This window comes from Dermacentor albipictus, chromosome 1 (assembly GCF_038994185.2).
Source record: "Dermacentor albipictus isolate Rhodes 1998 colony chromosome 1, USDA_Dalb.pri_finalv2, whole genome shotgun sequence".
Classification (NCBI taxonomy): Eukaryota; Metazoa; Arthropoda; class Arachnida; order Ixodida; family Ixodidae; genus Dermacentor; species Dermacentor albipictus.
The window spans coordinates 156,947,201-156,962,022 of NC_091821.1; the positions used below are offsets into that span (position 1 = coordinate 156,947,201).

Here is a 14,822-nt window from a genome sequence, read left to right on the forward strand (position 1 = left end):
AAAAGTGTATAACAGCTGTGTCTTACCAGTACTCACGTACGGGACAGAAACCTGGAGGCTTACGAAAAGGGTCTACTTAAATTGTGGACGACGCAACGAGCTATGGAAAGAAAAATGACGGGTGTAACGTTAAGGGATAAGAAAAGAGCAGATTGGGTGAGGGAGCAAACACGAGTTAATGACATCTTAGTTGAAATCAAGAAAAAGAAATGGGCATGGGCCGGACATGTACTGAGGAGAGAAGATAACCGATGGTCATTAAAGGTTACGGACTGGATTCCAAGGGAAGGGAAGCTTAGCAGGGGCGGCAGAAAGTTTGGTGGGTGGATGAGATTAAGAAGTTTGCAGGGACAACATGGCCACAATTAGCATATGACCGGAGTAGTTGGAGAAGTATGGGAGAGGCCTTTGCCCTGCAGTGGGCGTAACCAGGCTGATGATGATGATGCTTAAGGTATTTTTGTCATTGATATGTTCAATTCAAGAGAAATTCTGAGGTCGTGAGATGTGTGGGCCAAGAAGACCTTTCTGCGTCTGACTAAGTCCGAGTGAACCCGACTGAGTAGAATTTCGCTGAGTTTAGTCCGAGTCCTCCCGGCTGAGCAGAATTTTGGTGGTTCTCAGTCCAAGAGTCCATCTGAATATAGACCTAGCCGGTGAGTTTGAATCCGAGTGAGCCTAGTTGTTCTGGTGAGTGTGACACCGGGTAAGTAGAATTTCGGTGTGCGAGTCCGGGTGAGCTCTAAGCAAAAAATACGTTTGTGATTGAGTCTGAGTGAGCTCCGTTTATTTTGGCGGCCTATGGCTAAGTGCCTAAGAGCAATGCAGTGTGGCACGCTTTGACAATAGGAATTGTATTAGACAATCAGTGTAGTAAACTAAGCTCGCTGGTTGAGTAAATGGTTTATTTGACATTGTAAAAAACGGAAGGTAGAAGAAGGATGCTAGCCTTTTCAGCGTGAGGGTGAGGGAGGGCGGGTAAAGCTTGTTGTGCTGAGGGTGAGGGAGGCCGGATAATTTTCCCTCTTACCGCCCACTCTAACACACGTCAGTGAGGGCGGTAGAATTTTTCAACGCGAGTGTGAGGTGAGGACGGTACTTGCATCGTGGGAGGGAGGGAGGAAAACAGGAAATGAGGGCCTTGGTCCACCTCTGGTGGTAAATGTAATGCGGGGGAAATCTCATATTCACATTAATGTTATATTAACTGTCTCATATTCCCTATTTTTGGTCTTCGCGCATAAGGGGAAACGGCAAACCCAGCAATGTATTTTGCTGCATCTGCGCGTCTAGCTCAAGGGCGAGCTCTTTTTTCAGTAGGAGGTAGTAGAGTGGAGGCGTTCTGAATCCACTGTCGTTTTCTATGCTTTGTCTGTGCATGAAATGTTAACATAGCACGGCGACGAGCTGAGCGGAGTCATGAGCAGCGAGAGTCACCGCGGTACTGCGTGAAGTCACAGACCTTGACGCGCAAAGCCTCGATATCGCTTCGGGGGCTTCCGCCCGGAGGGGCGGGGTATCCCCACCAGGAAACGGCTCCTGTTGGCGGCCCTGAACCCTTGGGGCAAGTGCCCGCGAGCAGGAAGACCGGTTCTTGCGGTGGCTGCTCGTGAGCGGCCGTCGCTTACGCAAAAGCTGACAGCTTGTGTCCCTTCGGCGCCTACCAATTAGCCGAGAGTCGGCATCAAGCCCCCGACCAGTCAACATGATGGCAAAAGTGGTGAGTCGACACGCTGCATGTAGACGTGTGGCTGAGCGTGAAGCTAGCAGCATATATCTCGGACAGTTTTGTGCAGGAAAGGATGAGACATGCAAGATATGTACTGTAGTTGGCTGACAGTATGAGCAGACATCAGGACAATGACAGATAGACGGGAGCGCGTTGCACACTATGTCATCTGTATTTCGTCGCTTATCAGCTGATCATTTCATACAGACAGAATCGCGGCGCATGGTGCCTTGGGTACCAAGGGGAGCCACTTCTTGTGAGCCCTATGAGTTCGATCCACAGGTGCGTAAACTCTTCAACGAACGGAACATCTTAAAGTGAGCGGGATTGTATATACTTTGGCACGATATGTGCTCGTACAGCGCGTGATGGAAGAGATTAGCAAAGGCCTGATATGTCTGAAGCATTCCTCACATAGGTTTTCTTTTTCCACTGATGAACTATTATTCCTGGCGATAATTTTGGCCAACCGAAAATTAGGTATACAGAAATCTAAAGTAATAGGGGTTACAGACGCGCTTTCGGTCTGTACACTTTTAACTTCTAGTAATCGGTCACACCTGTTGTGTATATTTTTGACTTGTCCCAGACAATGTGTCTGAAGTCCGCTTTGTCTGGGTCCCCGGACATAGTGGAATCTTTTTAATTAATCAGCTGACTCGCTCGCATCGTCATCGCTAAATGGTCCGGTCTTCAATGTTCCTGATTTCTCTTTTATAACAGGAGCTAAATTCAAACGTCTTTTATTGTTGACTTGTAATGAATCATCCATGCTTTCCGCAGATGATTTTCGACATCTAAAATTTCGGTGGAACACGAGCAAATGTCCTTCACGCCTATGCAAGGTGACGTTAGCAAGTTTCCGCTGTAAGGTTGCCCGCCTAAATTTCCACCTTCACAGATCTGCTTTATCTAGCTATAACTAACTGCTGCTCTTTTTGTAATGAACCAGAAACTATTGGCCATTTCTTTCTTTCTTGCCGCCGCTTGTCCTCCCTCCGCAAACTGTTTCTATATATTAAACTAGTAAACTAGGTGTAGCAATTACAACACCAAACATTTTGTCTTTTGATGCCTGTCAATTAGCCACTAGCCATGGTTCGATTATTAGTGGTCTGCACAAGTTCATTGAAGCATCCGGAAAGTTACACTGCGTGGGACATTTTATTTCATTACTATAATTTTTCTTTAGTTTTCCAGTTTAATTTTATTTTTGCTTATTTAGTTGAGGTATAGGTACTCCCAAAATCTGTGTTATCAGGTAATTGCCAAATGGCTCGTTCTAAATGGTCTCCTTTAAACCTGTAGGTATGTTGTTGGCTGTACGTTTCAATCTATCCAGTGTGGCCAATCCCCCTCGTGGGTACGAGCCATGTTTTGAGGCAGCAACAACAACAACAGCAACTATGGCCGATGCCCACGGAGGTCGGCCAACGAATAGTCAGCCAGAGACCAAGGCACCCTAGCTACGCACGGGACGCCGGAACCACGCATATTCTTATGTAAAGCAGATGAAAACGTGGATGACTGGCTGAGGCACTATACGAAAGAGTAGGCCGCCATAACGGGTGGAGTACGTCAGCGCAGCTTGTGAACGTTGCATCTTTTCTCGCCGGTACGGCTCTACTTTGGTTTGACAATAATGAACGCGCGCTGACCACTTGGGAAACCTTTGTCAAGGAATTGATACCCGCTTTGGCGACTCGAATTCCAGAAAGATGAAAGCGGAACACACGACAGTGGCGTACCAACTATCTCTAGAATGGGGGGGCAAACCGCAGACGTTCTGATATCTCGATCTCTCTGTGTGTGTGTGTATATATATATATATATATAACGAGAAGAATGGGGGTTAACCGAGGGGCCCGATTTTTATTAGTCATATCATAAAAAGCCAACAAACACGACACCAAGGACAACAAAGGGGAAATTACTTGTGCTTAATAAATGAAAAGAAACGATAAACTAACGGAAATTAAAGTGGATGAAAAAACAACTTGCCGCAGGTGGGAACCGAACCCACAACCTTCGCATTTCGCGTGCGATGCTCTACCAATTGAGCTACCGCGGCGCCGTTTTCCCATCCACTTTCTTGGGTATTTATGTGTCCTAGTAGAACCCTGGGAGTGTTAGCCAGTGCCACCACTCACAGACCTTGGCGGCGGACGTGGAACGTCTTTTTTTCCGCAGGCGTCACGAGAACGTGATCTTTAAGGGGGTATGGTAGGGTGCATGAACTATCTTGGTTTCAGCTTTATATCTCAACAACTGTTCTATATATTAGCGTGAAATTCTGCACGCTCAATAGCAATAGTGTTGACCTCAATTGGTGTAATTTGTTACTGCAGGCCTTTTTTATTTTTTGTGTATTTGAGAACCAAACTTTAAGCTATGATGTAAAATAAAATGTACCTTTCCTCAGAAACAAAAAACAGCACGAATGTGAAATTTCGCACATTAATTCTGTATAATAGTGGGTTTAACTGGAACCTTTAAAAAATGCTTTGCTACATTTACGTCACAAGAAAAAAAATATTGCCGTCACACGTCTCGTACCGTGGAGGGTCTTCTAATAATGTTTTCTTTTTTTTTAGTTATACCTGAGTGATTTTTTCACACATTTAGGTTCAGATTACTTGCAAGGGATGTGAGTATATTCTGGGAAAATGTCAGCGTGATGGGCTTTATAGTTTTCCAGAAAAGGTACATCAAGTTCCGAAAATTTTGAAAAAAGTTATTTTGAGAAAACCGCATTTTTATCTTTGCACCTTCACTACAACCGTTCAACATGCACCAGCAGAGTACAGAAACTTTCTGGCTTTTTTAGTGTCTTCCCCAGAGCCTTTCTTCATGTTTACGTAAACGTAAACATGAAGTAAACATAATTACGTAAACACAGAAAAAATGACGGAAAACAACTTGTATACAAACCCTCGCGTCTGTCACGTTTAAATACTAAGCGGTGCGCTTTTTGGCGCCATTTTTAAATGGCTTAGAGCGCTCCTACGCGCTCGCCGCTGCACTGTTTTGCTCCCCACAGTGTGTATTATTTTTTATTGATGAAATCAAAAATCAGGTTTTTGGTCGATTTGCCCTACTATACCCCCTAAGGGTGAAGGCAACTGGTCAATAAACCCACATATGCTACCTGAAGGCAACAATGTTTGTTGGCTTCTTATGATATGACTATATATATATATATATATATATATATATATATATATATATATATATATATATATATATATATATATATATATATATATATATATATATATATATATGTATATGTATATATATATTCCGAATTACTATTACAATAAGTGAAATATTGAAATGCTTCCGTCAGTTATGTTTATATTTAACAGACAGGGACCTATTTATCAATCACAAATGGTGAACCATGGGGGCCCGCAAAGTGATCTGAATTTGCATATATCTCTTACAACTATGTAAAATTTCAAGATGATACAAGGACAAAAGGCAATAAATGCCCCAGAGTGGTCCCGGATCCCGCCCAGTAGCAGCAGTACAGCGCACATAAAAAATGCACATTTGCTACAAATAATTTGAATTGAACAAATAATTGTACTTACTGTTTAAGTCTACAGCACAAATGCACGGCTAGTTTAGGTAATTGTATTGTCGAGGTTATACGCAACGATGTACAATCAACATAAATTACTTGCTATATTTAAAAAAATGACTGGCCATCCCGGCCCTGCGACAGTGAGCGTCCAGCGAATCTGTTGAACACCACCACTACAACTGCTGAGGGGGGTATGCAATGCCTTTATTGCTTTATAACCCCCCCCCCCCTCGCCCTTTCAATTTCCGCTAGATTTGATATCTGTTGAGTTCGCATTTCTTCCAGGGTAACGGGACAAATTCTTTGTTCGCAAAACACATTCATAAAACTCCGGATAGCTTACATGCGTAATGGATTATTACATATGTCATAATTAGTGCCTTATCTTCGAAGTTTACCTCCATATTGCCCATAACGCGCCCTTTATTTTCGACAAATATAAGAAAGATAACTTGATTAGTTCACCGAGGACATCGCTGAAACTACGACGGAACGTGTTATGATGCCAGAAAATAGGAAAAGAAGAACGACGGCTCATTAATTATTTGCAACGCTTCTAACCGGACCACTGCCGGGAATGTAAAAAATGTTGTCGCACGTTGCAGTTACCATTCCCCCCTCCCCTAAAGTGCAAAGTCGCAGTGCATTGGGATAACTAAGGGCCCCTTCAATTTGATTGTTTCACCTTTGACCACTGACGACTTGGCTGCCAAAGGGCAGCAGTATTGCATGAATAAACAAATTCAGTGCTCAGCCTATTCCAGGCTGCGCAATCGCTTTGTGTTCCGAGTCGTACGCTTCATACGGCTCAGGAACTGTTCGCGAACGAATCCCACTTTACGCAGCCAAAACCTCTCATCACACCCGTAACAAATGCTGCTCTAATGCAGCACAAATACGCGGTGGCAGAAAATCATTAAAAAAAAAAGATACCTGGCTGAACTGCAACGCCGAACGCGCGCGCGCCTCGCCAACATGCAGCGGGGCGGCCGAGCGCCGCCGCGTAGCACGAGGACTGCTCGCAGCGCCACCGCCATTCGGAAACACTGCTCGCTCCCGTCGGCGAACTAGCCAATGTTCTAGGTACAATGATTCTAGGGACCATACTCTTAGGGGGCTGCGATGTTTTCGGCCGCCCCAACAACCCAAGGACGCAAGTAGACGTAGCGGTCTGCGCATGCGCAGTACCGTCGCCCTTAGTTCTTGCGCACGCAAGCCGCTTGCGTCCCCTAAACTAAAGCTCTCTATATTATCACTATAACCAAGTGATGTTAATTGAAGCTTGAGGGCCTTGTACGTGAAATAAATTTGTGACACAGAACTGGGAGACGAAATAAGCATTTCTTCCTGATTTCTTGGGGTGGTTCACTGTAGAGCCTACAGAGACACACAGAGCTAGGTTTTGAGGGAAACCGAAATATTTAGTTGAAAGCAGACAAAGGGGGTAAATTGGAGAATTGAGAGTTCTGTGCGAAAAGACGCAAATAATAGAAGGCGCCCGGGCGGATCTATTGCCGACATCTCCTGCAAGGCTAGATCCGCCTGCAGCCAACATGTACTACCCTCTCGCAAGTAATTCTGAGGAGAAGAGATGTCAAGGTGTAGACAAGCAAGGTACATCATTTTAATTTTTTATTATGTAATGATTTACTCACCTGAAGCTTATTCACTCGCCTCATTTAATAAATGACGTTAAGATTATTCTTCGTTAGTATTTTTTGTTTGTTCTTACCACATCCTGAATGTTTCACGAGTGAATGGCAACGTCCAGACGTTAATTCACCTCGCTTTTCTCCGTCTCTCTCTCTCTCTCTCTCTGTATATATATATATATATATATATATATATATATATATATATATATATATATATATATATATATATATATATATATATATATATATATATGCTGAGCCACGTGAATAGCAAAATTAGACCCCGCTAGGAAAGAGTGCTACGCCTGAAAAGCTAAAAGACGACGATAATGACATATCGGGAGTAAGCGTGACGCATTTAGGTAATGAATTCTCACTATACACAAGATGATGTAATGAAACTATGAAATTACACCATTACTTAGGCGAAAGAATTATATAATAATTTTTCTTCGTACCTACCGTTGGACCTGAAGTCTGCTCAATTTAAACAGCTTACAAAATACAAACAGCCTCGCCGTGAATAACATAGAAAGCAGGTACTTTCTCCCCAAAATCCTGCCTATATAGTCTAACGCATATATATATAAAATCGCTCTAGAGATGGTGCAGTTTCCTATACTGCAATGCAACTGACAAAAGTTGTACTTTTTTAGGCTTGTATAGCGCAGCTCAGAAAGAGCAAAAAGGAAGGTGGAAGGGGCAATGAAAAGGAACGGAAAACAGATGGAGCGCTAACTTCCAACTGATGCTTTATATCGTGACATAGAAGGCTACTTATAACTCAGTGAACCATGTGACATGAAGAGATTACACAAAACCAAGCAACAAAACCGAAAGTAAAAATACATATTCAGACAGCCTGTGGCGGCAGTCTGAGGTACGCCAGTGCATTGCTTGATAACGATAATGAAGGTGGGCTTACAACTGAATTCCTCAGACCTATGATAGAATTCGCTACGATGATTTCTCTTGTGAAATGATTATGACTACGGCCTAGAATGACGCATTCCTCTAAAACAGGTTCGCAACCACACGTTTTGCATCGCTGCGCGAGTACACTGTAACAACAAAAAACAACAACAACAAAAAAACGGTAGAACTCATCTTACGATGAACGTCGACGTTAATGCGGTTAGCATTGAATCGATGTAGTCCATGGCACACCGTTCTGCCGCCACCAAAATGCGCCATGTATGAGGCATGTACGCAAGCTGGGCTCCTGCCCCGCGCTTCCCACTGGACATGCTGTGCCACGAAGCACGCGCGTGGCCAGTGCGTACATATGTATTCACGCTGCATTGTCTGAATATAATTGACGCGGGTTCGATTCCGCTCAGAACGGAGAAATCTTAAAGGATTTTTTGTTGTCATCGAAGAGCGGCACATACCCAGTTGCACATGCCCAGTGACCCAAGTTGACGTCAGAGAGGTTCATTGAAGAGCGGCATATATCCAGTGGAACGTTCCCAGCGACTCAAGATGGAGTGAACGAAGTTCGTTGAAGAGCAGCACATAACCTGCGACACATACTCGTGAACCAAGTTGGGGGATGGTTGGTTTCGAACCCGATTCCCTCTGCCCAACAACCCGATGCTCTTACCCCTTAGACCATGGACTATCGTGCATGCCAAGTTGGCGGGAAAATGGTTAGATACATAGACAGATATACAGCCAGCTCCCGAAAAGGGCGCGAAGTACCCTAAGAATGCTAATTGCATTAATAAAGGCGACAAGAATGTCTTGGGTAATTATACGCTAATATTGGTGTTGCCGTGTTCTTCTACGTGTCGGTTATACCTGTCGGTTTTTATACGATCATTTCTTGACATCCTTCCCAGCATTTGCACCCACACCTTACCAATTAAGTAAGCTATTTCAACCTTAGCTAATTGCGCACAATTATTGCGCACAATGAAAAAAAAAAGAACTAATGACTAGCATCGACAGTGCCCATCAACACACAGTGAGCGCCGTTCGCGTTAGCAGCGGCGGCGTCTGAGCACAGCGAAAGATGAAAGCGAACGCGGAGCGCGGCGGGGGGTGAAAGGCGAGAGGAGGAAACCGGAGAGGAGGGTGCAGCGGAGCCTTGGCGGCACCATGATAACCAAGAGTCGGAAAACGGAGGAGGCTATGGCGAAAGCATGAGAAGCATAGTGCGGCGACGATGGCTACGAGATGGCACGTCGTCTGGGAGGTCTGTCGGCGGCGACTGCTGTGAATCGCGCCCACGCGTCACTCACGCGCTGGCCCTCGCGATCTCCAGGTTAGCGAGCCAGTCACGCCACACTTTCCTCCGTTTGCAATGTCCCGCACGAGACAGATTGTGCGCGCCATCGCGAAATGAAAACACGTATAGAGCTGCGCTCAAATTTCGAATTAGGGAGTATCGTAATTGTCGGTGATTTTTTTCATTCTTGGCGACGTTTAGTTGGGGCATCCGGTATAAAGGATTATTGGTGCGGTTTTCACAGGGCAGTTTCTGTCCTGCAGTGGACACGATTAGGCTGGTGCTGCTGCTGGCGATGCTTCTAATCACTGTATACTGTTTCCTCCCCTCTGCAACAGGTCATTGCATTGGTGCTGCTGACGCTGACAGTGTGCGGCGCTAGCGGCCAAGGCAAGGGCTTGGGTCGCGGCAGAGGCCAGGGTCACGGTCAAGGTAACGGCCAAGGTCAAGGTCACGGCCACGGACGAGGCAAGAAGGGCGGACCTGTTGCTGTTGGAGGGCTCCTGGCGTCAGGCCCAATCCCAGGAAGCGGAGGCGGCGGCCAGTTTCGCGAGTCCGGTGGATTTCGGCAGACTAAGGGCCACCGGGTTGAAGAAGGCTTTGAGCAAACCGATTCCTTCAACCGAGGCCAAGGCAACGGGGCTGGTTTCTTGGGCACCAACGCCGGAGTGCTTGAGTCGGGTCTCTTGCAGCAGGTCAAGGGCAAGTTCAAGATCATGGGCAAAGTTCGTGGATACACGGCCGCCAGCTCCTTGCAGCAGCAGCAGCAGCAGCAGCAGGGACAGTAGCCACGAAACCACCGCCAAAACAGCCCATCGCCTCACGAGCTCTGTCGAAACCATTTTATTAGCGAAGAACGGAGGCGAATTCTCTCTTTCCTTTTAAAGAGTTTCTTAGCGAGTTACCATCACTTTTCCTTATCGGGTACGTGTGTCTCTAGCCTTTTTCTAGGGCCGTTCCCGATGATAGTGCAGTCTAATAAACGTCTGAACCGTTCCCGTGGGTATGCGCAGTCGAAAAATGTCGATTCAGAAAATAGTGCCGTAAAAAAGGAAAAAAGAAAAGAAAAACCCGAGGGGGAAAAGAGCAGTCCGCGACGCTCATCCTACTCCCCTCACGCGAGGAGTGACGCAGTTGTGTTGTGCGCAGTGACTTCGCCCGTTTCTCAACCCCAACTCGCTCAGGAAGACCTTCTTTGATCGCCTTCATTTTCTTTTTTTTTTTAGTAAAAGCTTAATGTTTGCCGCTGGGTAAGCTAATGCGTACGATAAATACTAAGAGGGGCTCTTAAGTTCCTGCATAGTGACTGAAAAAATGGACTGATCGAAATACGAGCGCAATAAGACGGCGCAAGTATTTCACCCGCATATGTCTAGCTACAGATTTTAGTCTGGTATGAACAGCATTGTTCCTGGTTAATCTAATCTACAGTTCCAAAACGCCCAACTCATCATTTTTGGTACTCCGAATTTGATAGTTGAAAATTCTATTTAATTGCATGGGGCAGGAAAGAACGTAAAGCCCATAGCATATAGCGTTTTACGGCGAGGGGAGTTTCGCAACCGTTATTATGCGGCACAAAGGGCAGGGAGCGTTCGACGGCGAACTCGGTATCAATCAGCAACGCAGCCTGCGTCCGAGTCCCGAATTTTCGCTTGAAAACGTAATTCTCATTTATTGTAAGATAAAAGTTGCCTCCGTCGAGCGGTTTCTTTGGCGAGTATTTTTTTTTTCTTTTTCGCGTCGTGTTTTACTGGCTCCATGTTGGAGGTCAGCTACGTTGGTTGCGCGCTGTAGTCTGCGCGGGAACCCACGAAGCGGCTGTATGACGAGGGCGTCGGCGATAAATCAGCTGTGTGTTGGGCTGCTAAGCTCGAGGTCGCAGGATCGAATACCGGCCACGGCGGCCGCATTTGCATGGGGGAGAAATGCGAAAACACCCGTGTACTTAGAGGTGCACGTTAAAGAACCCACGGGGTTCAAATTTACGGAGTCCCCCACTACGGCGTGCCTCATAATCAGATCATGGTTTTGGCACGTAAAACCTCCTAATTAAATTTTTTGATCAGCTCTCATTATCAGCAGATATAGACTGTGCACTACATCCGATGGGTCTGAGAAGTCGCTTATATAGCTGCGCTGTACCACTCGCAGACCTTGGCGGTGGACGTGGAACGTCCTTTCCGCCGCAGGCGTCACGAGAACGTGATCTTTTTCGGTGAAGGCGACTGGTCAATAAACCCACACATGCTACCTGAAGGCATCAATGTTGCCGGATTCGAGACCCTCGTTATGCAATGAACAAGGAGAAAGGGGTTAACTAAGGGGCCCGATTTTTATTAGTAATATGAGAAGTCAACAAACAGTAACACCAAGGGCAACATAGGGGAAATAAAAATAGGAAACATAAATACCCAAGATAGTGTATGGGAGAACGGCGCCACGGTAGCTCAATTAGTAGAGCATCAAACGCATAATGCGAAGATGTGGGATCATTCGTATTATGCAAATGATCCCACATTGTGGCAAGTAGTTTTCCCATGCACTTTCATTTCCGTTAATTTATCATTTCTTTAATTCAATTAGTAAGTACAAGTTATTTCCCCTGTGTTGTCCTTGGTGTCGCTGTTTGTTGGCATGATTAATAAAAATCGGGCCCCTCGGTAACGCTGATCCAAGCACCCTCAAACACCACACCGTCATCTGGTTTCCCGCCCACCTGGGTCGGATTCCGGGCGCCCCGCCCAACCTCAACGAGACAGCCCACGACGCTGCGCGCGCGCTTACCGACCGCGCCGTCACCCCCGGGCAACTACGTCTCGATGAGTTGGAGGCGAACAGGGATGCCCCAATAACATACAATGAAATAACCAAACACTTTTACTTGGGACGACGCCTCTTTCCGCCCCCGCACCCCAAACTAAACAGGCCGCAGGCGCTAACGCTACGCTTATTACAGACGGATACCTATCCAAACCCGGCCACCTTACACATAATCTACCCGGACGTCTACCCAGACGATGCGTGCCCTTCGTGCGGGGTCACGGCGACACTCGCACACGTGCTCTGGGAGTGCAGAAACGCTCCGCCCGACTCTACCTCCGACAAGTGGGAGAAGACCCTAAGAAGCCCGCTCCTACAAGACCAGCAATGGGCCGTCCAGCAGGCTCGCGCAGCGGCCGCCAGGTATTCCCTGTCGGTCCCTGCGTGGGAGACGCCCACTGCGCGCTGACGTGCGTCCTGCAGGACATTTATTAAAGTTTTTTCCAATCCAATCCTCGGTAACCCCTTTCTTCTCGTTTATATATATATATATATATATATATATATATATATATATATATATATATATATATATATATATATATATATATATATATATATATATATATATATATATATATACACGCTACACGGACCGAAGTTCCAGTTGTGAATAGCTCAGCAAGCCAATTACTGATTAATTAATAACTACACTAATGAAGTCACTCAACTAACATTTCATAGCTTTTTTCTTTCTATTTTTTACTACGAATGTATTCACTATATGACCAAATATAAAGTTGAAAAGAAATTTGAAATTTTCCCATATATGGGGAATTGTATTTAGGGTTTTAGGGATTAAACTCAGCGCCGACTTGAACTATCCAAGAGAGACATATTTGATTTCACTGCCGTGAATCGTTCGCGAGTGTTAAATTCATTTCCGGACGGAACTCCGTCTCCCGCGACGCCGGTCGCTTCTTCAGAATTTCTGAGCGTGCAGGGTCGCTCCGAAGCTTGATGACAAATTCGCTAACTGCTCAAGTACATGTGTTGTTGCGTATGTATTTGAATTATGCAAATTACGAAGACAAAAGAGAAATATGAAACCGCTGTCTCACAACAAACTAAAACACCAAGACAATGAAGAAAGGGACTGTAGTCGATCCTGTTTTCATTGTGTTGGTGTTTTAGTCTCATGCTCCGCATCAGTTTCACGTTTCGCAACAGTTGCCAATGAGAACTATAAAAAGCTGTTTGGAAATTAATCAAGCCCCACAGGCATGCGATATGCGGCAAACAACTCCAGTGTACACATTCAAAGCAGGGGTCAGCGACAAGGGGATGCCGTCAAAAGTGCTTCGACTGGGCGCATTGTGGAAGCAAAGGCTGTTAACTGCAGTTGGAATGTCCAGTTCTGTACTTTATACGTCACAGATGTCGCGAAAGGTTATATGAACAAAAAAATAAATAAAATAAATAAACGGTTCAACAGATATAGATTTATTTTGGGCAATGCATATACGGGGTGTTCGTGGACTCGGTATACGTACAGCACTCACGGATTGAAATAGGACATTCGGAGCGCGTGGCCGTCGCTACATGCAGCGCCACCCGTGGATACGGTGTTAGTGTGTCGTCCGGCGGCCAAAACATGCCTCTTTGTGCGATGATAGCCGGGGTTCTGGAGCACGGATGGATGGAGGGATGGATGTTATGAGCGTCCCCTTTGGAACGGGGTGGTGGGTTGCGCCACCAAGCTCTTGCTATTATACTGCCTAATGTCCTACCTAGGTTAAACAATAAAAAAAGGCAAAAAAAAGCACTGTGAACTCCCACAACCAAATTTTCTGATCCCCTATTGCGAACTGTTCTTTCGTACGTCTCCTTTTTTTGTCGTTTCTGTACTTTTATTCCACCAATCCTCCAATCGCCTCTTACTAATCCCTATTGCGGACATGTTTGCTTTTCCACTGCTCTCGCTCAACCCAAGGGCTTCAAGGAGGCCAGTGGTGCCTAAATCGAGCGCTGGGTAGACGTCTTCACATTCTAATAAAACATGCTCCATAGTCTCCCTAGCTTAACCGCAGCAAGCACATGCTTCTTCTTCCTTCGTATATCTCGCTTTATAGGTGCGTGTTCTATAAGGCATCCCGATCTCACTTCGAAAAGTAATGAGCTTCTCTTTGAGCTATCATAAATTGTTTCTTTCCTAATTTCGTTTTTTTCCTCTTAAGTAGTTACTCATGGCAGGTTTCTCTTCCACTGCCGCCACCCATCAGATTATTTCAGCCTCTCTGACTTTCCGCTTAACGTTCTTTGTTGTTGTGTTGCCTGCCCTACAGGCCACATACTTGCTGGTAAGCTTCCTTGTTCTTTTCCTCCACTGTGAATCAATGTTTTTCCTGTACAGATACCTTAACACTCTCCCAGCCCATTTACTTTCTTCCACATTCCTCAGTCGTTCTTCATACAAAATTTTACTGCGAGCTTCCCTCACTTCAAAACTAGTCCAGCCCATATCACCCTGCACAGCTTCATTTGTAGTCTTCCCGTGAGCGCCCAATGCGAGGCGACCCACTGACCTTTGGTTCCCGTCGAGTCCTGATTGTACCCCTGATTTAAAGCAAACGACCGCATTTCCAAAAGTAAGTCCTGGAACCATTACACCTTTCAACAGACCCTGAAGCACCTCGTACTTATTGTATCCCCATAGCGCTCTGTGCTTTCTTATGGCTGCCATTTATCATCCCCTTCACTGTTTATTTTTTATTTTATTTATGAATACTGCGATCTTGTACACAAGATCATAGCAGGTGGGAAACATTGTGTTAAGATACAGAATTACAGACACAA

At 45.5% G+C, this 14,822-nt stretch overlaps 1 protein-coding gene and 1 non-coding gene across 2 annotated transcripts; one reads left to right on the forward strand and one right to left on the reverse strand.

Annotated features, from left to right (window-relative positions):
• Positions 1–1,567: 1,567 nt before the first annotated feature.
• On the forward strand, positions 1,568–10,423 carry LOC135916552 (holotricin-3-like). The gene is made up of 2 exons (XM_065449972.1): positions 1,568–1,720; positions 9,542–10,423. Exons 1-2 carry the CDS (start codon positions 1,706–1,708, stop codon positions 9,989–9,991), a joined length of 465 nt encoding a protein of 154 aa, XP_065306044.1. The 5' UTR covers positions 1,568–1,705; the 3' UTR covers positions 9,992–10,423.
• Positions 3,728–3,800, reverse strand: TRNAS-CGA (transfer RNA serine (anticodon CGA)). The gene has a single exon. It is a non-coding gene; the product is annotated as a tRNA-Ser (tRNA).
• Positions 10,424–14,822: the final 4,399 nt, after the last annotated feature.